The sequence below is a fragment of the Nipponia nippon genome, unplaced genomic scaffold (genome assembly GCF_047370975.1).
Source record: "Nipponia nippon isolate SJK-2023a ecotype South Korea unplaced genomic scaffold, ASM4737097v1 scaffold_11, whole genome shotgun sequence".
Taxonomy (NCBI): Eukaryota; Metazoa; Chordata; class Aves; order Pelecaniformes; family Threskiornithidae; genus Nipponia; species Nipponia nippon.
The window spans coordinates 13,420,592-13,442,872 of NW_028262302.1; the positions used below are offsets into that span (position 1 = coordinate 13,420,592).

The 22,281-nt window shown below is 36.8% G+C and overlaps 1 protein-coding gene across 2 annotated transcripts in view; it reads right to left on the reverse strand.

Annotated features, from left to right (window-relative positions):
• RPS6KA5 (ribosomal protein S6 kinase A5) overlaps window positions 1-22,281 on the reverse strand; it is an 83,289-nt gene that overhangs the window by 52,100 nt on the left and 8,908 nt on the right. For both annotated transcript variants that reach the window (XM_087747507.1, XM_087747508.1), the window contains 4 exons: window positions 18,704-18,775; window positions 7,059-7,277; window positions 1,821-1,936; window positions 961-1,068 (listed from right to left, as the gene is read on the reverse strand). In XM_087747507.1, coding sequence (XP_087603633.1) covers window positions 961-1,068; window positions 1,821-1,936; window positions 7,059-7,277; window positions 18,704-18,775 — 515 coding nt within the window. The remainder of the gene's footprint in view (window positions 1-960; window positions 1,069-1,820; window positions 1,937-7,058; window positions 7,278-18,703; window positions 18,776-22,281) is intronic.

The window sequence follows — 22,281 nt, forward strand, 5'->3', positions numbered from 1 at the left end:
TCTTGCACTGGTCTGGCAATCCCTTGTCATGCCAGTTGAACCTCCTCTTGGTTTCACGCTAGAATTTAAAAGGAATATACTGACATTATCTGTACTATTTCCCTGCTTCAGAAAGTAACATTTCATATCTCAAAATGGTACCTCCCAAATCCTACCAGACTCCATTTGAAATGCAAATATTCTAGAGGAAACTATCAGTTATCTATTTTTAGAAAACCCCTCTGCTTCTTCTAACAAAGACTTTTAGATCTGCAGTTCCAGATTTCAATACCTCTGATACCTAAAGTGAAAACCAAAAAATAGCCATTTTAAAATTCTCTCAGAAGTAAAATCCTGCACAATTTTGACACTCTGAAATCTAAAAAGTATATTTGGAGATAAAACTGTACCTTACAAATAATTAACAACTAACATCAACAGTCGGAGATCACTATGTTAGGTACTACGCACATATTTAATAAGAGATAAGCTTTTATCCTAAAAGCTTGCAATTAAGCTTATCAAAAGTGACACAAAGACATGAGAAAGAGACAAGGTAATAATACATTAATTATTATTAGCATAAGGAAGAGTCATAGCATACCATTTGCCTAGTCACTGCAAAGTATTAGCACAGTCAAGCATTTTTAAAAAGGCATCTGAAAATTATAATTTAAGTGGCTTTTCAGACTTCTGTGGATCTCTCCTTTTTCACATAAAGGGCAGCAGAAGGGAGCATGAAGGCATTTCAGGGAAAACTAGAACAGACAAAAATGTCTGACAACACTGGCAGACCAAAGACCAATGAACTGAAAGCTCAAAACCCAGTAAAACAGACTACTAGATTTTGTTCTATGAAGTAAGAGTCTAGAAAGCAGTTTTTGTCTCCTCTCAAATGTGTTTATGATTTCAATGAGACAGAATCTGACTTTGTGATCGTGCTGGATTCTGTCCACACTTACTGGAGATTCAAATACTCACCTCATCAGTAAGAAACTCCTTACTCAGACCAAAGTCTGTCAGCACCACATGGCCATCAGAATCAAGGAGAATATTCTCAAGTTTTATATCCCGATATATAATCCCCAACTGCAAACAGAATACAAGAAAAAGTATTTCCAAATCAGTGTAACCACATCAAGGAGACACTGTTGAATGCATTTAAAGAACAATTTGGACAATTTTAAAATGCCTTGGAAGAAGTAACTTTGAGCAACTTAAAAATTCTCAGAAATTACACTGTGCATTAATGTCTTAAAATTTAAAAGACATACTATATCCTTTGAATCTAAAAGTGACTGAATACTTGCTGTTCAGTGCAAAACTCAGTTCAGCTTTCATTAAGAATGAAAATGGATGCCTCTGTAATATGTTCTAGACCATACATGCATGCTTGTAGTCTACAAATCTACTTACTACCTCTGAAAACTGTAACACTTTTCATGTCTACAGTTGTGCCAAAATTTCGGAACTCTGCTGTTTAATTGTATCAAAACAAGGACAACTGAACAACAGTGCAATTCAAACACTCTTCATGCTGAGTACAAATTAGTTTTACTGACAAACACAATTTCGTAAGGATTACTAAAAATTAACAATCATCTGTCAATAACAACACTCTTCACAATGTAGACAAAAACTTGTACCCTTAATCTGGTGCACATGAACAGACACTTCATTGGGAAGTATTTCTAATTATACAACTAATGTCCCATTGCTAGATGAAGTTACTTTGAATGCAAAACAATCGAAAAAAATAGTTCTCCTTGCTAACTTTATATGATGTGAAAAGAATACAGTTGTAGCTCCACAAAATCAGCACTAGGATAATGTCACTTTACCTTGTGGAGATGTTCAAGTGCCAAAACGATTTCCCCAATGTAAATCTGCACCTCATTTTCTGAGAATCTCTCTCTGTGTGAAAGGTGAGTAAACAATTCTCCTCCATTTATATAGTCTAAAAAGTAGAAAAAAGAACCTTTTAATTTCACTTTCTGACAACTTAATTTTCTTATTGGAATATTAATAGGTACTAAGTTATTAAATAAGATGTTCTGGGATAAGATGCTTTTACTTTATTGTAATTCAGTAATATTTCATCATGTTGTACAACACAGTTTCTTTCTTAGAGGATTGACAGAAGAACACAACCAACTTTTAAATAAGCAGCAAAACCATAAAATAAGCCTCAAATATCCACAAATTATAAAGATGAATATTTTTTGCAAAATCAGTCTTTTAGTTATCCAGGAATATGAATAGAAAGGAGTACAAATGATATTACAAACAGAATACTTGTACACTCATGAAATACTTAAGAGCAACAAGGCAGACTGACATAAAGAAAGGCAATTCAGAAAACAGGTATTGGGTGAAATAATCAACTATGGGCAATTACAAGTTTTACCCTTTGCAAGGGGAACTTTGATGGCAAAAGTTACCAGAGGAGATTATTTCCACATACATTCCCTCATGGAAACCACACTTTCATTCTTTGCAGGCTATGACATAAGGGTTTTCCCACAGTTCGGGGCATGGGGTGGGTGTAATTATTACAACAGAACTCCACTGCAACACAAACACATTTTAGACGTAGAGCTGTTTATGCTAGCAGTGTATATTAAAGCCATGAATTTGCAACCCCACTGCCACCATATTGTATTTGAGGTCTACATCTACAGGGCAGGGAACATGCCCCACAACATCTTACTCAAGATTTTCTTGGATATGGTTTCTACAGATTCATTGGTGTAATACATAAATCCACGAAAAAGGTCCAATCCTATTATAACTAAGTTAATACTTTGAAGGAGAAAGCATATATACAAATTATAGACATTCTGATCACTCTCCTCCTTTTAGTTCTCCAGCTCTCTGGGAAGAAATATTAGTGGAATCAAACACTGTGAGGAAGATTATTTATCTAGATCAGTAAGCATATGAAAAATATTATAATAAAGTATAAATAACCCACATTTTACAATTGCTTCCTTCTTCCAAGAATACTTCAGCATTCTCATCATGGAGAAAACGAAGATAACAGAAACAAATTTTTCAAATATTTCTAATCAGAACTGCTAACTTAGCCCAAGGTAAGAACTGAATTCCCGCGCACTGTTCTAAGGACTGTGACAGACACAAACCAAAGCTGCCACAGGAGTGGCAGAACAAGCCTAATTCTATTCAGGTTATAACACTAACCACAGCCCAATGAAACCACCAGCCTTCAAATTCTTGGTGCTAGATCAAATGCACCACTGACACAATGGGGGGGGGGGGGGGGGGGGCAGAATCAATTACTTCAATATAAACTCCATCTGACAGTTCAGGTTTTTTTTTTTAAGTATTAGTAGGTTAACCTGATGTGACAAGCTTTGTATAGAACTGGTACCCACACGGATACAATACTTTTTTCTTTCAATCATAGCTTAAAGTCAACCTGAAAACTGGAATCAACTCCAAACCCTGTATTCTGGAAATTTGGCAGACGTGCAACTGCATGTCTGCACTTGATCCAGACTAAATTCACATGGCTATGTAATCTGATGGCACGAAGAATTGTATTAAATATTGTACTGAGGCTCCAATTCTAAAACCTCTTGAAACTGAAATGACATGTTGCTTATACACCACGTTCATCTAGGTATAAAAACAAAGGCAGAGACTGGTTTCCCCAAAAATTCAGAAGCCTCTGAAACACATAAATTCAAAAACTAAATCAAAGAAGTGATTTACAAAGATTTACATAATGAGACATAAAAAACTTGCAACAAACAGTTGGGGTTTTTTTGTTAGGGAGGGTATGAAGCCCAGTTGAATTATAAAGTAGCTTTAGGCCATGTTAGGTAGAAGAGATTTTTGCTGTTACAAAAAGTGATTAAAGGAAATTTTTAACCCCCCTCTAATTATTCCCATTTTCTGCTAAAAAAAAGAAGGAAAAAAGGACCTTTCTGGCCCCAACTGATATTCTGAGAATGGATTCATGTAGACTTTGTGGGAAAGTGAAAAACAAAACAAAAAGCCTTTAATTATACATCAGCCTTGAATTTCTTGCTTTAAACATCACCTCAACATTGTGTTATGGTGGTCATGTGCCCAGTCTGCACTATCTGCTATATAATGTTCTTCAGAACTACTGGCCTCCCTCCTCTTTGACTCTTATGAGAATATAATGTCAAGCTTTTAATTTTCCCTTCATATAAGATGTTTTTCTGGCCTTCTAATTATCCTTGTCACCTAAATTTCTCCATTACTATGTATTTATTTTTAGGTAACTACATCCATCTCAGGTGTGAGGGGTTTTTTCATCTTGGTTTGCTGTTTTGGTTTGTTTTTTTTTTTAATATTTCTAATGGGATCTAAATTGCATTCTAGCCAAAAATATCTGGATTTAAAGAATGGTACTATAATATTTATAATACAGGTTCACATTTTGTCTCGTTTAATCTTTCATTTTTATTTTCTAAATTATTAATCAATAACTTAAATACAAAAAAAAAAAAAGAAACCTTAATTATTAAAGGTTAACATCAAGGAATCACAAAGCTATCCATCTAGTTCTAACTTTTTCTTTGTCTCTTTAGCATTTTCCAGACTGTGACAACATTTTACATATTTCTTTAATGTCCTAGTCAGAGGAATTTGTAAGAATCCGTGTTACAATTTTCAACTCTCATTTTCAAAAGGAATCTAGTGAATACTCCATTTAAGCTTGAGCTCCTCAGATACCCGTATTATCTGACTGTACTATATGAAACTAAGGTATGCGCATAGAACACCTTCCGAAGAATTGACAGCCAGTGGTATAGATTCATATAACATTAATAAAATTTTATTAGTTTAATGTCTAAATCAGCCTGTTAATAAAGGTTCAATAAATGGAAGTTATGAGCTAAAAGGAATTGCAAAACTTGTACTTCAATTAAAGGACCATTTACTTCTTCAAATAATTAACTTCAAAAATGTATTCTGCATCCAAGCATTAACTTGATCATTCATTTTCCAGTTCTTCTAAAATACTCTAATAATCAGTCCTGAAAAATTGCTTGTAGTTTTATTACAAATACATCTTATATACCAAACACAAAATTTGCTGCTGATCTGAAAGGTAGAAATATTTCTAATTTTAGAGTCGTGCCAAGCCTTATGAACAAGCTCTACTTTCAGCACAGAAATGTATGATTTTGGATTGCCTCTTAACACCCAAAAATTGAAACATGCAAGTATCTCAATACTCAAAGATCAAATGGTTTCATAAAAAAAAGTTTTGGCAGCAAATGCTTCCTGAAGCAGTAAGGTTTAGAGTTTATTTTAATACTCTTTTCCCACTCCTGAAGTAAGTGTTCCTTGTTATCAGGAAAAATCCTTAATCTTCCTGAGAAAGACAGGACTCTTCAAAGGCAATGAAACTGGGGAATAAAGTAAAAAGAATATAACTCCTTAATCTCAGCGTCTTTCCCCAAAACATTACTGTCCTGAAAAAGGACAGTGGTAGGGAATAGAGACATGCACATACGGAAGTTACGTCTGAGTTGAAAACCCTAAGAAAGTACCTGATCAGTCTTCTGCCAACCTTGCAAATGCTACAGAAATAGATGTGGTTCTTCACATCAAAATGGAAAGCAAAATGGCAAGGACAGAAGTGGAATGAAGAATGTTCTGATAAGGCTTTCTATACAATAGTTCATTATCAAGCATCTCTTGTAAATGGAGATTTACAAAAGTTACTGGTAGAACTTACCAAAATGAAGTATCACAATGCATAAAACAAGAAACTGATCCACAATACAAGTATTTTCACCAGCTTTTTACAGCAGGAAACTGTACCAACTTGTAGATTCCAGTGTTGTAAGGAATTTGACCAGAAATAAATGAAAGCACAATCATCTTTAATTGGCATCACCCACGTTACAAGCGCATTTGTTCAGAAAAAAAGACCTGCCTGATATGATCTTTTGGTTTGCAGCATTTCAGTGCTAAAACAGCATACTAACTGGTCAGCATAGTGACAGGTAGCCCTGTCCTCTCAGACAGATGACAGCATTTCAAAAACACTGATCACACTGAGGACAATATACAACGTGTTCTTAGAGGGAAATGTGCAGTATGTTTGAACTAGAAGGCTTTCTGCTGCTTAAATACTTCCTTATTTTCTTCTTCTTTCCTACCAACTAATCCCAGTAACAAGGTCGTGTTTGGTCATCCCACCTTACCAATAACCTCTGTGCCACATATGCAAAGGCAGCATGCAGAGAAAATAAACTGAATCCTTTAATGCCCAGATTAAGAACCTTTTCATTCATGGTAGCAGTTTGTCTGAAAATCTGTAGAAAACTAATGCAGTATATAATAATATACAGGAGACCTTATTGCTCTCTACGAGAGACCTTATTGCTCTCTACAGCTACCTGAAAGGAGGCTGTAGCGAGGTGGGGGTCGGTCTCTTCCCCCTAGTAACGAGTGACAGGACAAGAGGAAACAGCCTCAAGCTGCGCCAAGGGAGGTTTAGGTTGGATATTAGGAAAAACTTCTTCCCCGAAAGGGTGGTCAGGCATTGGAACAGGCTGCCCAGGGAAGGGGTTGACTCCCCATCCCTGGAGGTATTTAAAGGACGGGTAGACGTGGTGCTTAAGGACATGGTTTAGTGGTGGACTTGGCAGTGCTGGGTTAATGGGTTGGACTCGATGATCTTCAAGGTCTTTTCCAACCTTAACGATTCTATGATTCTATGATTCTAATAGTTAAAGTGCAAATCAAAATTTCATCTTCTAAGTAAGTTCAAGAAAATATGTCTCTGGTTTAGGTACTTATGGTCATATACATTTTTTGCTGCATGTAAGTCACTGATAATACTCCCCCTGCCAAGTCAGAGTAGCACACTGAAGTTCAAACAGGAAAACCACAAGCAGAGACACTGTTGAAGATGAACAGTATTTTACTTCCTATGGTCTCTCATGCAATCTCCAAAAACACAGTACTTAAGACCACATGAAAAAAAACTACAAAAGATTAAGGAGATAAAAGAGCAGATTTTTTTTTTTTTCCATTAACATAAGACTTGAATCCTGAAAACTACTCACCTAAAATGAGATGAAGCTTTGTATCTGTCTGGAAGGCATAATGTAACGTGACCAAAAATGGTGATTGCCTAATGTGCTCCAACACTTGTCGTTCTGTCCTTGTGTGCTCCGTTGTTTTCGCTTTTTGAACTATTGTTGCTTTCTTCAGTACTTTCATGGCATACAGCTTTCCAGCATCATGGCCACTTACTTTCCTTACTAGGAACACTTTTCCATAGGCTTAAAAAAGAAAAAGTAGGGAGAAAAAAAAAAAACAAAACAGTCACCTACTCATACAACAGGTCTGGCTGACATCATTACTATTTTCCATTACTCATTGTTATGGCAAACAGTAACCATTCAGGCTAAAATCTTCCAGAACTTTTTTTTTGTTTCACACTGACCTTTTCTGAGCAAAATTTTGACCAAATGAGCTTAGTGACTGAACATAGCAAGAATGGGAAAAACAATCAAACAGATTTTCAGTAGTTAAAAGCAATTTTAAAAGCTGATGATTTCTTCCTTTGTAATAACCTAAAACTCCCACACCTAGAATTTAGCAAGAGTTTGGAGTAAGAGAAATGCTATTTTTTTTTCCTCAAAATAGTCTGCCCATATTTGCACAACTTACATGCTTTCATTACTGGCTTTATAGCACTGAAGTTCCAAAAACCCACAGAAAAGCCAACGAATTCTTCCCATTAGTATTTAGCACATAGGAACTTTCTGAGGCTCCCATACTGGACTTAAATGAGAATAAGCTGGAGGAATTATCTCAAAAAGAAAGTTTTCTGAACACAAACAGTAAATGAAATAGTCACCAGGACCAAAAGGTAGTCTTTCCAGAGTTTTAAATTATTGAATCTAGGTGTTCTGTTTACGTATCTGGTTAAAAATACACTCCATACTGGAGTAATAAGTGGCAAGTGTGGACATTCTTTTTTTTTTTTTTTTAATTAAATAAAAAGGGCTACTGGGAACTGTACACAAAAAAATTTGGTACTTCTACCAGGCAAACCTGTAGAAACTGTAAAGGTTAGAATTAGCAGATACACAAACAGGATACTATGCGAAAGAATGAGTGTTATTTTTGTAGATGGTAATAATTATTTCTATTAATAATTGCTCAAAGGAATCAGGAGGAAGGAACAATGATATGGTTGATGTATTTAGATTTCCGAGGTACTTAGTAAGTTCCCTTAAAAAAGGGTCTTAAAAACACTCAACAAACATAGGTGCAAAGAGGGGGGTCCTCTTATGAATGAAGAATTATATTAGCATACAAAAAACCCAAAAAGTTAAAAATAAAGAGTCAGCTTTTTCAGTGAAAGGAGGTCACCACAAGAATTCATCCTGCCTGATTCAGTCATATATGAACAGCGAGGAAGATGTTTTTCTTAGTTTAGTGAATTATCCACTGCAACAGAAATGGAAGCTGACTGCTGAAAACTGTACCACAGTATCAAAATATTAAGTAGCCAAAAAATAAAATGGCAGATAAAATTCCAAATAGGTAAATGAGTAATCCATGTGAAGTACGATAATAATTAATTTTGCATAGTGTTATAACCGAGAAAAAGAAGAAATACCTGTAGTTACCGTAGACAACCCTATAAGAAAACACCAGTGGTAATCCAAAAAGCAAATGGAATGTTAGAACTTCAAGGAAGGTATTGAAGGGGAAAAATGACACAAATGTACTATCTCCCAAACCTTCAGCACAAAACCAGGAATCCCTTATGCTGTGGTATGAAATCTTTGTATGTTCATATCTTGAGTGATGCACACTATTTCAGTCTCTCCTCCCTTCTGTGCCCAGCTCCCCTCGCCCCCATCAGAAAAAAAAAAAAAAGTCTAGGAAAATGTTAAAAAAAATACAGAAAAGGATAACAGAATTTTTCTAATTATGAAGGGAACTAAACACACTTAGACTTCCTATTTAGCCTGAGAAAGTAGAGTACTAAAGAAGATGCTAGAGAGTTAAAAATCAAAAACTGTATGAAGGTAAGTAAAGAACAATTTTTCATTATTTCTAGAATAAAATAACTAAGGTAACAAATGAACTCATTAGGTATCAAGATTGAGAACTGCCCAAAACATACACACAAATACACGGTTAAGCTGTGGAACTACTGTTACGTTATGCTGCAGGTATCAAAAATGTAGATGAGTTCAAAAGGATTATATAAATCCTTGAGGGAGAGGAAAGTATACCAAGTGTTGCTAAACACAGAAGAGAATCTCTGGCTCAGGCAGACCCCAAACTGCAGGCTGCTACAAGTTCACTGAGGAAGCCATCATTGTATGCCTCTCCATGTGCTCAAAGGATCTCCTTAAGCCATCAAGAGACAGAAAACTGAACCAGCTGGGTGGTTTGTCCAACCGCTATAATTATCTTCACATTTCTTTCTCAAAGAGAATGCTCAAGTATCTCCAAATTGTAAATACACTAGACAGGGCATACTGTTCTGATTGAGACACTCAAATTTAGTTGGTCTTCAAAAATGTTATAGCATACACTGATCCCAGGAAGTAATTACTTGTAACTCCAGATTTTTCCTGCTTTTCCGGACAGGTAATAGAGAGTTTTAAATTATCAAATGACATGGTGGGGTATTTTTTTTCCTACAACCGAGTTCTGCTTCATTCAGTATACAAAAGTGATACTGCTCATATAACGAACAATTCTTTTTAAGAAGTTCTTTGCCTGACTCATCACACCCTAAAAAATCTTGCTTGCCTTCTTTACAGAACCCATTACTCTCAATAAAAGCTTTCATAAAATACGTTTTCACAACATATCTGTCAAGAATGGCAAATAGAGTCAGAACAGGTTAGTGTAAACATATCTTTCTATTTTGGGAGACAAATGTGAGATACCCAGGACAATCTTTTTCAAGATGTTCAGTATTGTATCGCTTTCCCCAACTTTAATTGTAGTTATGAGATCTCAAGTACATCTAAGTCAGACCCAATAGTCACCAGTTGGTCATCAAGAAATGGATAACCATAGATGTAAAAAGATTACTTTAGTAAAATAGGCATGGATCATAAATCCTGTCATGATGTACAAACACAAGGTTTGTACCAAGGACCAAGGTTGTACAGACAATAATATTGTGACTACAGTAATACTGTTATGCATATACACATTTTTCATGTTATTAACCCATTTTTCCAATATTGGATATTAAATTATTTTTAGCATCTGAAAAACAGACCCCTACTACTGAGAGCATTAGTTTAAAAAAAAATGCTTCCAAAAGCAGTATTTACATCTTTTTAAGGAGTTACTTCTCAAAAAATGTAGATAACACTTCTGCATTCTACTAACACGCAACAAAAACAGTGCGGAGAATGGCCTTAGCTTGCATTTCTCAACTGCTTAAGGGAGCAGCCCTAGTTTTCACCAATTTTCAGCTGGAGCTTGACATTGAACTTCCTCGTGCCTCTCTGAAAAGCCCAGTCTAAAGCATTCAACAGAAGTTTCCTTAGGTTCCCGGGAAACAGTAGTTTTATCAGAAATGTTGGAGAACATTAAGTCACACTAAATTAAAATAAACAAAAGCCCCTACATTTTAACACTTGTCTACCTGTATCTTTAATCACACTTTATAAAAACATACAATAATGCACCTTAAGTGGCAGAATGCTAGCAGTATATTAACAGCACCTACCATGGCTTTACATACAGCAGAGGAGAAAATTATCTGGTAAGTGTAATAGCTGTAAGGAAATCTCTAGAAACTATACTAGTGTTATCATAAAAGAATTCACAATATAGAGCTTTACCATGGTACAAATTGTTTCTTCAGAAATCTGAAAAGGACTGACAGAATGATGAGGATTCTCAGCAGTTTTGATGAGAATAAATCTTAAGTAGCACTATTTTAATCAAATGACTCATGATATATTCAACACCAGAATCTCTGATATCACCACGAGAAATCTACTTAAAGACAACGCTGCAAAAGCAATTCATATGAGTGGCAGCAATGAGAAGGCACATAAGCTAATTGCAAGAATACCCTTACCGGATAATCTCATTTCAGAAAAGCTTTTTTGATTTCTTAGAGCGCCACATGTTCATTCTCATAAAATCTGAGGTACATCTCAACTACTCCCAAGGCAGAAATATTCAGCCAGCAATATATCCCCCATGAAGAAACACACACAGAGTCACCAAATATTCACCCCCAAAATTCATTAAAAATATTTTAAATGACGAAAGAACTAAAAGACTATATAATACATACTATATTATATATATATATACACACACACATATACACACACAATGTTAGACTGAACTTGCAGTTTATTAAGAGAAATAAAATAAAAATTTAAAGTTAAAGAAAAAAACAATTATTAGTTGCAGATTGATATGGATATCAGGCCTGTAAGATGAATAAGAGATTTCATACCAGCAATTTATACCAAATTTCCACTTAATTTGTGAAGCACAAAAATGTAATTGGGGGTTAAAACTTTCCTTTCGCTACTGCCTTTTTCATGAATACACGTTCATAGTAATACACATCATCGTAAGTAACAATTCAGCAAGTCATTAGAATATTCTAAAGTACACACTTGATGAAAGACAATGAATTAAAAATATAAAGTACTTTGCTTTTTTATTCTTTCTGTATAACTGCAAGCACAATTAAGCCATTGCACCATGCCAGCTAATTCTTACAGAGAAAAAGGCAAGCAATTCTTATTGTTTATAGCACATGGGATGGTTTATGCGGACTTCTAAATCCATCAAAACTTGACATTTGTATACAGACCGTTTTAAAGCAATGTTTTCAAGTATTAACATAAGCTACACCTCTTTCTTAAATTACTTTTTTATTATCAGTGTAAGAATAATCATGAGACAACAATAGGAAAGCCTCAAAGGTACAGAACATTTAATGATTTTAATAAACTTCACCGTGTTCTTGCATGATGTAGGCCTAATGACCTCTTTCCTCTGCACTTTTTATTGTTAAAATAATCTTTAGATCTAATCTTCCTAAAGAATTTGGAGGCAGAACTGTGCAGGTATCTGTCCATATGAATTAAAATTGGAGATGTAGCAAAGTCAGAAAGGCATATAGCTCTAGCAGGAAAAAAAAGCGCCAAGCAAAAACCTTAACAGAGATCAAATAATAGCATTCTCAACAAGCATTTCCAATTTTCATTGTCCACCACCAGCAGAAACTGAAGTAAAACATTAATTGGAGTTTGGAATTATTTTTAGACACTCCCTAATTTTGGCTCACTCTCTTGAGCACAGTAACCCCACTTCTTTCTTTCTTCTCCTTTTATGAGAAGACTATTTTATATTTTCTTCAATGTGCTTTGAAAGAGCTAACTTAATTTCACAGTCTTAACTTTATCAGAATACTTTCTGACCTCTTAGATGGAACTTCATTATACCTTCTTGTATAACATGATTTTTGAGCTTATTATTTAAATTTGACATTCATCCTACCAATTTTCTTCCCTTCATATGCATATATCCTTCAGATTCCAAGTATCTTCCACATATAAGGAGAATATCCTTCTCATATAAACACTTAATTCCAAAAGATCATGCATAAAATATTCTCTTTCATGTATGGCAGTGTATTGGCTTTGCGTGGCAAGGTTTTGGTAGCTGGGGTCAGGGAGGTGCTAAGGCCAAGCCCGTCAGCGACAACAGTAGCGCCTCTGGGATAATGTATTTAAGAACAGGAAAAAAAAAGTCCTGCACAACTGCAGCTGGAGAGAGGAGGGAGAATATGTGAGAGAAACAACCCTGCAGACGCCAAGGTCACTGAAGAAGGAAGGGGAGGAGGTGCCCCACAGAGATTCCCCTGCAGCCCCTGGTGAAGACCATGGTGAGGCAAGCTGTCCCCCTGCAGCCCATGGAGGGTAACGGTGGAGCAGATATCCACCTGCAGCCCGTGGAGAACCCCACACCAGAGCCAGTGGATGTGCCCGAAGGAGGCTGTGACTCTGTGGGAAGCCCACGCTGGAGCAGGCTCCTGGCAGGACTGGTGACCCTGCGGAGGACCCATGCTGGAGCAGCCCATTCCTGAAGGACTGCACCCCATGGAAGGGGCCCACGCTGGAGCAGTTCATGGAGGACTGTCTCCCATGGGAGGGACCCCACACTGGAGCAGGGGAAGAGTGTGAGGAGTCCTCCCCCAAAGAGGAAGGAGCGGCAGAGACAATGTGTGATGAACTGATCGCAACCCCCATTCCCTGTACCCCTGCACTGCTGCGAGGGAGACGGTAGAGAAATCAGGAATAAAGCTGAGCCTGGGAAGAAGGGAGGGGTGGGGGGAACGTGTTTTAAGATTTGGTTTTTATTTTTTCATTATGCTACTCTGATTTGATTGGTAATAAATTAAACTAATTTTCCCAAGTTGAGTCTGTTTTGCCCATGACAGTAACTGGTGAATGATCTCTCCCTGTCCTTATCTCAACCCACAAGCCTTTCATTATATTTTCTCTCCCCTGGCCAGCTGAGGAGGGGAGTGAGAGAGGGGCTTTGGTGGGCACCTGGCATGCAGTCAGTTATATTCTTGCTTCTAATTACTGTTTTGTTTTCATTAGTGGACTGTAGTTCAAGCAGTACACTGGATCATTAGGGCACATGCTCTGGAACCACTTTTATTGTCTCTTCTTAAGTACAGTTGAAAGATGGAACAAAAGTGGCATTTATCAAAATCAGAAGAAGCAACCATTGAGTAGGAAAAAAGGAATAATCTGCAAGTAGAAAAATGTATGACCCAGAATGCACTCTGCATTAATTTTTTTATTTTAAAAACATATTTACAAAGAATGAAGCAAATAAGTCCAGTGGGCATGCATAAACCAACACAGCCACTGTCTCTTATTGTTCCTTTTGTGGCTTTGGGAAGCAATTAGATTACTTTGCTGTAAAGCAACCTTGTTCTATAGACTAGCCACTAGTTTTCTACGTCACAGGAGAAAAGCTTTAACTAGATAGGAGGGACAACTGGAAACATGAATTCAGTGGACAGGAAATCTGAAAATTTCAAATTAGCAAGGCTAACAGCAGGAAAAAAGGACTTAAAGAGACTGGAATTTCAGAAAGTATATACTGAGCAGAACACAGGCAAGTCAGAGAAGTCAAGTAAGCAATAATTTGCTCCCAAAGCAACATGTACATTATTAATAGCTTTATTAACAGTGGCTATTAAATTTAGTTTCGTATAAATTTATTAAATTTATACGAAACTATCACAATTACATATACTTAAGCAAGGTATCATTCAATTTAACACATTTTGAGTATCTTCTTTAGTTATTCCAGTTGCTTCATAGCAGTCCATATTTAAAATATTGTAATTAGTTAAAATAACATCTACAGTCATCACTTAACATGACTGTGAGGTTTCAATATATTCTGCTTTGCATTACTGTAAATCATTTAAATATCAGATAGTTTGAAAACACTTTGCATGCTGCATAACTCCACAGCAAAGAATTTTAAAACAGCATCACAGCTTTTATTTAGCATTAGCTATATTATGGTAATATCTGTAATACCTAAAAGCTCACACCAGAATAAGGCTTTCACTGCCAGAGTAAAGATAGCTCTTGCCTAAAAATACACAGTAACATATAAACACAAGCCATCAGATGCCCTCTTCCTCATTTTTCTTTAGATTGCTCCCAAAAAAAAGCAATAGTATCCCTTTTGCCTCTGTGACCCAATTTGTCTAAGATGACCTCAACCCCAGCCCCATCTTCAACTTCACAGAATTTACTAGTGTAAAAGAATACAGAAGTTCTCAAAATGGTCAGAAAAAATCCAACACTCCAAAACCAAAAAAAAAACCCCATTGTTCTCTCTTACCATCCTGCCCATAATTTGGGTGCAAGTCCCTAATGGAGATACAATGGCTATCTGGAAAGTTCTCCAGGTTCCGGGAATCACCCTGCCTTCCCCATGGCGGGGGGGGGGGGGGGGAGGAACACCAACAAAACAACCCCACCCACACCCCCCCTACTTGAAAATACTTGAAATATTTTAAATTTCTGAAATAATGAAATTATCGCTTTTTTTTCTGGCTGAAAGGTAAAAGGCATCTAATAAGCACCTGCAACTTGCAACCTAGCCAACAGGCAGTCACTCTTCAGAGGGATGGCATTTAGCTTCACGATAATTAGATTGCCAACTATACATAGATAAAAATTAGTTAGATATATGTTGAAGAAAATATCCTCCTTTCTTATTCTAATAGAATAAAAACTACAGAACAAGATAATTCAGACCAAACTCTTACTTATCAATACTGAAGGCATGCAAATATCTTCTGAAGTTTTTCCTCATTTTTTGTGAGAGCAAACCTAAGGACAACAACTGAAATGCAGACAAGTAGTTTTGTACAAGAGAGTACAAGTTCTAAATAAGGCCTTACTCTGGTACAGTATCATTTAAGACAAGTCTGCAATAAGAGCCTGCTATGCCAAATATTTCTGACTTATGTTACTGCCATTATAGACAGTTCTCATTCGCCCAAGTAAACATATATTCTAGTACAAAGAACTGAGAAGTCAAAGTAGTCATACTCACTCCTCCAACCTCAATTCAAGTATGAGAACAAGTAGTGGCAGGCCTAAACAGGACCCTACAACTCACGACACAACACACTTAAGATCTTGTAGCAAAGTTTGCATGCAAACAGGTATTTAGTGTCTTATGAAGTTTTTGAAAAGTGATCTCCCTGCTATGGAAGTCGTGGGGAAAAAAAGCAAGATACATTGCACAGGAAAAACATACAGTCAGTAAGACAGCTAAATAACTGAACGTATAGCCCCAGACTTTTCACATGCAGCAGATACTGCAAGATCCACAGCATTTAAGTTGGTTTTCCATACTTAAGATGCAGTGTTTGCACAATAATTCTTGTCATTGACAAGGTAGTTCTAGAACTTCCCAAAAACTAAAGTTTTTACAAAGGGGTTTGTATGTTATTAAACCAACAGCACCAGAGTCAATTTGTACAAGTTCTCTGTGGTTCTGTAACAGTAGGCCCAATACTCATAAAAATTTATTTCACAGTAGAAAGGATATTTCAGGATCATCTTAGCCCAGTGGCCAATATCTTGCTTCAGTTTCTGTCCTGCTCTGTCGAGTCAATGAAAAAGACATAGAAACTCTTCTGACCGTAACAATTAGAAATACGCTGGAAGTGAAGATGGTGTTCAGAACTGTATCAAAATTTTGTTGGATGATACTTACAGAGGAAATGCCTTAATACAGGTATATCCTATTGTGAAATAATGTTCTTCCAGAAACCTCTTGCAAGAATGATAGGGGATTTTTTGCTTATTGCAATCCCCAGAATGCTTCTCAAGCTAGGAAAACATCCTTAGCATGAACATCTAGGAAGGTTGCAGAACATCTACTACTGGAGGCTTTTAAGAACAAATCACTGTCAGCAATGATGCAGGTCTGACTGTGTCTTGGGGCAAGCAATTAGAGGACCTCTTCAAGCCCATTCCAGTCCTGTTTTCAGCAATTCCATGTTACTGCAAACACTGACAATTCACAGACGGTCACTTCCCCAAAGCAAACAGAACTAGCTCCATTCTGATCAGTTTGCATTTAATGCTGTCCAGTAATTGGCAAGCAACCACCTCTGACACACCTCGTGCACTAGTCTTAGCTGTGATACACTTAAGAGTGAACAAAGCTTCTTAACTGCCTTGACAGTCTAGATTTCCGAAGCAAGAACCTCAGGCTATGATTGAAATTACCTATTAAAAAAGTGCAACTAGCATTTCCTTGACCAAGAAAATAGTGCTGCTCTTAAAAATGCCATTCCAGGATACTCAAGCTGTCCTTGGGTTCCTAAAGTTTGCAGAAATCTTTTAGTCAGTTCTTGAAATAGTTTGAAGTCTGCTACAACAGAAGATGTTTCTGGAGCAACATGACTATGAGAGCAGGATGAAGATAGACAGGCATGCTTCCTCAGCTTTTTTTTTTTTTTCTTCACACATACACACACTGTCAATCCCATTGTCAACCCATTGAAGTAGCCTTTTCTGAAAGGGGTCACTCATAAAAAATTACCCTGTTAACCTGAGTGAATAGAATAGCTTTGCACTATGAGCCTAAGGACTACCTGCTATGATTAAGAGCATCCCAGGCCAAGAGAAATTTGGCTAATCTGTTCATGAAGAAGAGAAGGCGTGGAAGGTAGCAATGAATGACAGACAACAGTTTAACAGCAGCAAAAGGGGTATTTTGGAGGCACTGCCTAAAGACAGTAGAAGGAAGTCAGGCTACTACTCGTCTGAACTTGAAGACTGACACTTATGAAACCACCAAAACTTACTTTGTATTCCAAATGCAATAGTTGTAATATTAAGGTGATCTCAGACTAACGGCAGTGGTAAGGAAAAAGGAAAAAATTCAGGTATGGGACTGGTTTTCATATACACACACACATACATATGTATAATTAAAAATCCAGCCAATGCTTCCCTCCTATCAGCAGGACAGAAAGATATCCTCACATAAATGCTTAATTATAAGTAAGTTTGTTTTTGTCAACCCCACTCAGACCAATACTGACCACTTCAGAACAGCATAGCAGCTTCCACCTACGAATATGCAACGTGTATCTATGAATATTAAAGCTTCCTTGCCTCTACCACTAACTACTGAAATTTAGCAGCAATGGTTGAATTGTTAAGCCTGTTAAATTTAAATTTTAAAAAAATTACTTCAGAAACAGAAAAATACACTCTCCGGTGATTTAGCAGCTTAATGAGTTTATGAAAGAATCTGTATGACAGCTAAATGTGAAAATCAAAACCCTTAGCTCTTTTCAGTGATGTAGCAGCTTGTGCAATTATAGCCTCGCTGCTAGCCATTAATGGCTGATAACACCCAAAATTTAATATCGTAACTAACTTATAACTTCTATAGACCTTGATGTAGTCCACCATCATGATCCCAGTCTACTCAACACTGCATCTGATGTTAATACTGACAAAAAAAAAAAAAATGCATAAACACACTAAGAAGAATAAAAGCCATTACTTTTGGTCTGTGTACGGGCCTGTGTGTGTCCCTTTAACAAAGGAGAAACAAAGCTTTTTTGTTGGTTACAGTCAGCAATCCTACAACATCCTACAAATCTCCAACATCGTGCTGAAATCCACAATACAACAGTGAACATTTTCCATCTTAAAAATTTCTGGGATTTGAATAGGACAGAAAAAGACTAGTAGAGCCAATGCCAGCTCTAAATCATATAGTTAATGAGTGGAGCATCCTGTTCAATAAGATACTAACATTACTGGGTTTTTTCCAGAAATTAATTAAAACATAGTCCAAAAATTTAATGAAATTATCAAGATCGTGCCTTAACTTAGATCAGATTTTTCACAAACTGTATTACATTGCCACAAATCTCAAGCCATTTATTTTCCTTTTTTTTTTTTAAAAAAGTGCATCTTCAAAAGTGCTATAAGCTAGAACATGCAACCTCCAATTTTGCACAATATTTATGAGAAAAAAAGTGAAGAAAATTATGCTATGCAATACAAAAGTCATATATCTTCCTAAGGAGGTTTCTCAGCTAGAAAACAAAACTATACTTCAGAGTAATGCTTCCAACATTCAACTTAGAAAAAATAGTGCATCTTACCCCCTGTTCCAAGAACTTTCAGGAGTTCAAAGTTTTCAATGCCAACTTTCTCTGCATGACCTGTCAAATTTGCTGAAGAGGAAAAAAACAAAAAATCACATCAGATATGCAGTACACTGAAACATCATTCTGACATATTACTACAGCTTCAGTAAAAACGAGTTAGCAGATGAATGAAATAAGCAGCACTAGAAGGACATTCCAGTTGCATACTGTATTCTTTTAACTTGAAAAGCAAGGCAGAGCAATTTTCTTCCTGCCATCTGTGTTCCTGGAGGTATAAAATCACAGAACAATAACTGAAGCCCATCTAGCTTGTATACACCGTCTTTCATCCTATCACTGGGCACCTCTGAAAACAGTCTAGTTCCACCTTGTCTGTAACCTCTAATCGCATAGTTATAGACAGCAATCAGGTCATCCTTTAGACCCAGCACCCTGAATACTCCCATGTTCTTGGATTATATGGTGCTTGGGATGACATAAGCAGAGCTCCAATAACTATTTATGCATTTAACATAGGATTATTAAGTCTATAATGACTCTCCACTGCTATCGAGTAGGAAAGACCTTGAGTCTACACAACCAACAAGTCTTGAAAAATCTAAGCTGCTACAAAGTTCTTTCATTTGTTGGGGAGTTAGGGAGGAGGCGGCTCTACATTTATACAAATCCGTACCACTGAGTATTTTTTTTTCTCACAGACATTTTTCTAAGCAGGGAAGTAAAGAGCCCTATTTAAAAAAGGAATTGTAGTGGGCTGGTTTGCTATTGGTTTGTGGTTTTTTTTTTTTTCTTTCATAAGCTGCTAAAAGAAAGCCTTAAACAGTTCCCATTTTTTCCATCTTTCATTCCTATCATAATATTATCAATCCGTTTGCATTGATATGACTGCAGGCCATTCAGCAAAGCTGCTCATTGAAATGATCCAGGTTAAAAGCAGTAAGGCAAAAAAGTAACTAAGTTTGATTATTCTTAACCAAGTTCAGTTCCCTGATCCACTTTAATGAGCAGCTGCATAAGCAGTTTTACTAGCACAATTAAGGATGTAGCATCAAGCAGCAGAAGCTGCATAAACTGGCATGGCTGCTAAAAGAATGCCTCTCAAAGAGCAACTTCAAGATAAACCACATGTCTAAAGGCGGAGGGGGGGGAAGCTTGGGAAAGATGTGCAAGAAGCTTTCAGTAGCAGCACCACAGATTTCAAGTACAAAGATCTCTTAACCAAAAGCGGAATACTCTTTGACAGGAGATGCTGAAATTAACTTATTCCATTCAACAGAAATTCTCATTTGGCTTGATATCTCTAAGAAACTCTATCAAGACAGTATGCTTTCTGAATTAATTATCAAGAGGTACAGTTAATCTCCATTCACAGAACTGCAGAAGGAACACGCATAGAAAATCCAAACACTAAATAAATGAAAAAGCACATTCGTGACTTATTCCAACAATCCTAGGAATCTGTATGTACACACAAAATGCATCTAGTTGGGATAGGGTAACATTAGTGCTCTCATGCAAGACACTGATGAAATCTCATCTAAAATATTATATTCAGTTCTTATCATTCATCTTTAGGGGGGATTAGTCAAACTTGGAATAAGTGCAGAGAGACCACTTGAAATTACTAACAGCTATCCTAATACTACGTGTGAGAAAAAAAAAAACAACCACACAGCACAGTGAAATTATTATTAGAGAAATATTAATTTGTGATCAGTTCCATTTTAATAACCTGTACTAGGCAAGACAGTACCAGAATCATTAACAATCAATGAGACAATATGCACCACATGAGTTGAACTGAAGCTTGCTGTACTATTTTCACTACAAATACTGTTGCTAGTGCTACATCACAGTCATTGCTAAAGTCAGCAGTAAGGAAGATGCACTCATGTGCCAAGAAAGGAGTAGCAGCAGGTAAGGCAAATCTAGACTGAGTTAGTGTCTACATAATTACAGTACATTGTGTCACAGTCAGAAAGCAGTCTGTCTTGAAGCAACTTAATATTACAGATTACTCTTCTTAACAAGTACTGAGAACAGTACTCAATGTATACAGTTTCAAAACAGTGTCTTCCCTGCCAGGGACAGCAGCAGTCAGGGACTAAAGAGACCAGGGCTAGAGTGTCCACAGTTTTAACGAATCAGTGGATGTCACTGAAAAGATTCAGGACTTAGAACTTTTCTGGATACTACGTAAGTAAGTGCTGAACTCAGAGTAGGAATAAATTTTTCACCAAGAAATCCATTGATTTGGATCTTCCATTATGGAGTAATTCCAGAAAGGTTTTACCATCTCACATCCTTTAAGAGCTGTCAGCAGAAGGCTTTTCAATTAAACACCCTTCTAGAAAGCAAAACAGTCATTTAATCCTGCCAAATTCTTGGAACTGAATAAGAAGACAGAGTGGAGCACAGAGAAATGCTGCATCTTCAGTCACATGCTGAAGATTTGCAGTGCTGGCTATAGTCCTGAAAACAGATCAAGTCCTAAACTCGATTAATCTGAACAGTACCAGAAACTCAATTTAACTTGTATTCCACATTCAATAACATTAGTAAAACCTTTCCCACTTTCATGAGGTTACACAGTAAAAAGCTAAGTGATACTAGTTTGAACTATTATGTACTTATTTCAATGTGAGCCATAATTTTGCACTGTACACTTAATCCCATTTTTACTTCCATTTAGGACGTTTAATTGCCTTACCCTAAAAAAAAAATTAAATGTCTTGAAGGTTTTTGTAATTTATTTTCACAGTAAAAGGGGAAAACTACATGACAAATAAGCATATGATCACTACAAAATAAGTCCCACCTCATTCTTTTTGCATTATACTCAGGAAAAAAGCCGTCCTACAAGATCAGATAGCTAAAAGGTGCTGCATAACACACAGAGGTATGATAGGACACCTGAGACCTACAAACTGTCTCTCAGAATTACTCCCTATAAAGCAAGAAGTAAAAATATCCTTAATTAAAAAAAAAAAAAATTCAAAGCTACAAGAAGAATTAACAATTCCCAGAAAGTGCTTCTCCCAAAGTTGCCACAGCTGGCAATGGCTTGCTCCAACAGACTCAGTTGCTGCACTCAGTCCATCTCTTAAGTCATACCCCAAGAAAAGCAAGCTGAAGAGCTTGCGTCTGTGCCACGTTCTTTCCAATGACACTGCTAGAGCAGTTCTTTGTCTTCATCTGCTGAAACCAGGCACAGCACACTGACATTCTAGCTGAGATGAGGCGCAGTTTCTCCAGAACGGAAGTCGTCATACCAACATTTCCTTCAACTTGCTTTCAGGAGCATAAATCCCCAAAGATCAGTTATTCTATTCACCAGTCTCTCCCAGAAACCCAAATGACCACTGCTGGACAACCTTTCACACAGAATGCTTTCCGCAATTACAAGACAACTGTTCCAAGTCTGAGAGGCTTTAAATGATTGCAACAAGGCGGCCATTACTACTACCGCTGACGGAACAGTGGAAGGCTTCTCCCACCTCACAGACATCACCATGCTAGGATTGGTATCAGAACCTGACCCAACAACTGCCTGTGCAACCTGCATGAAGGCA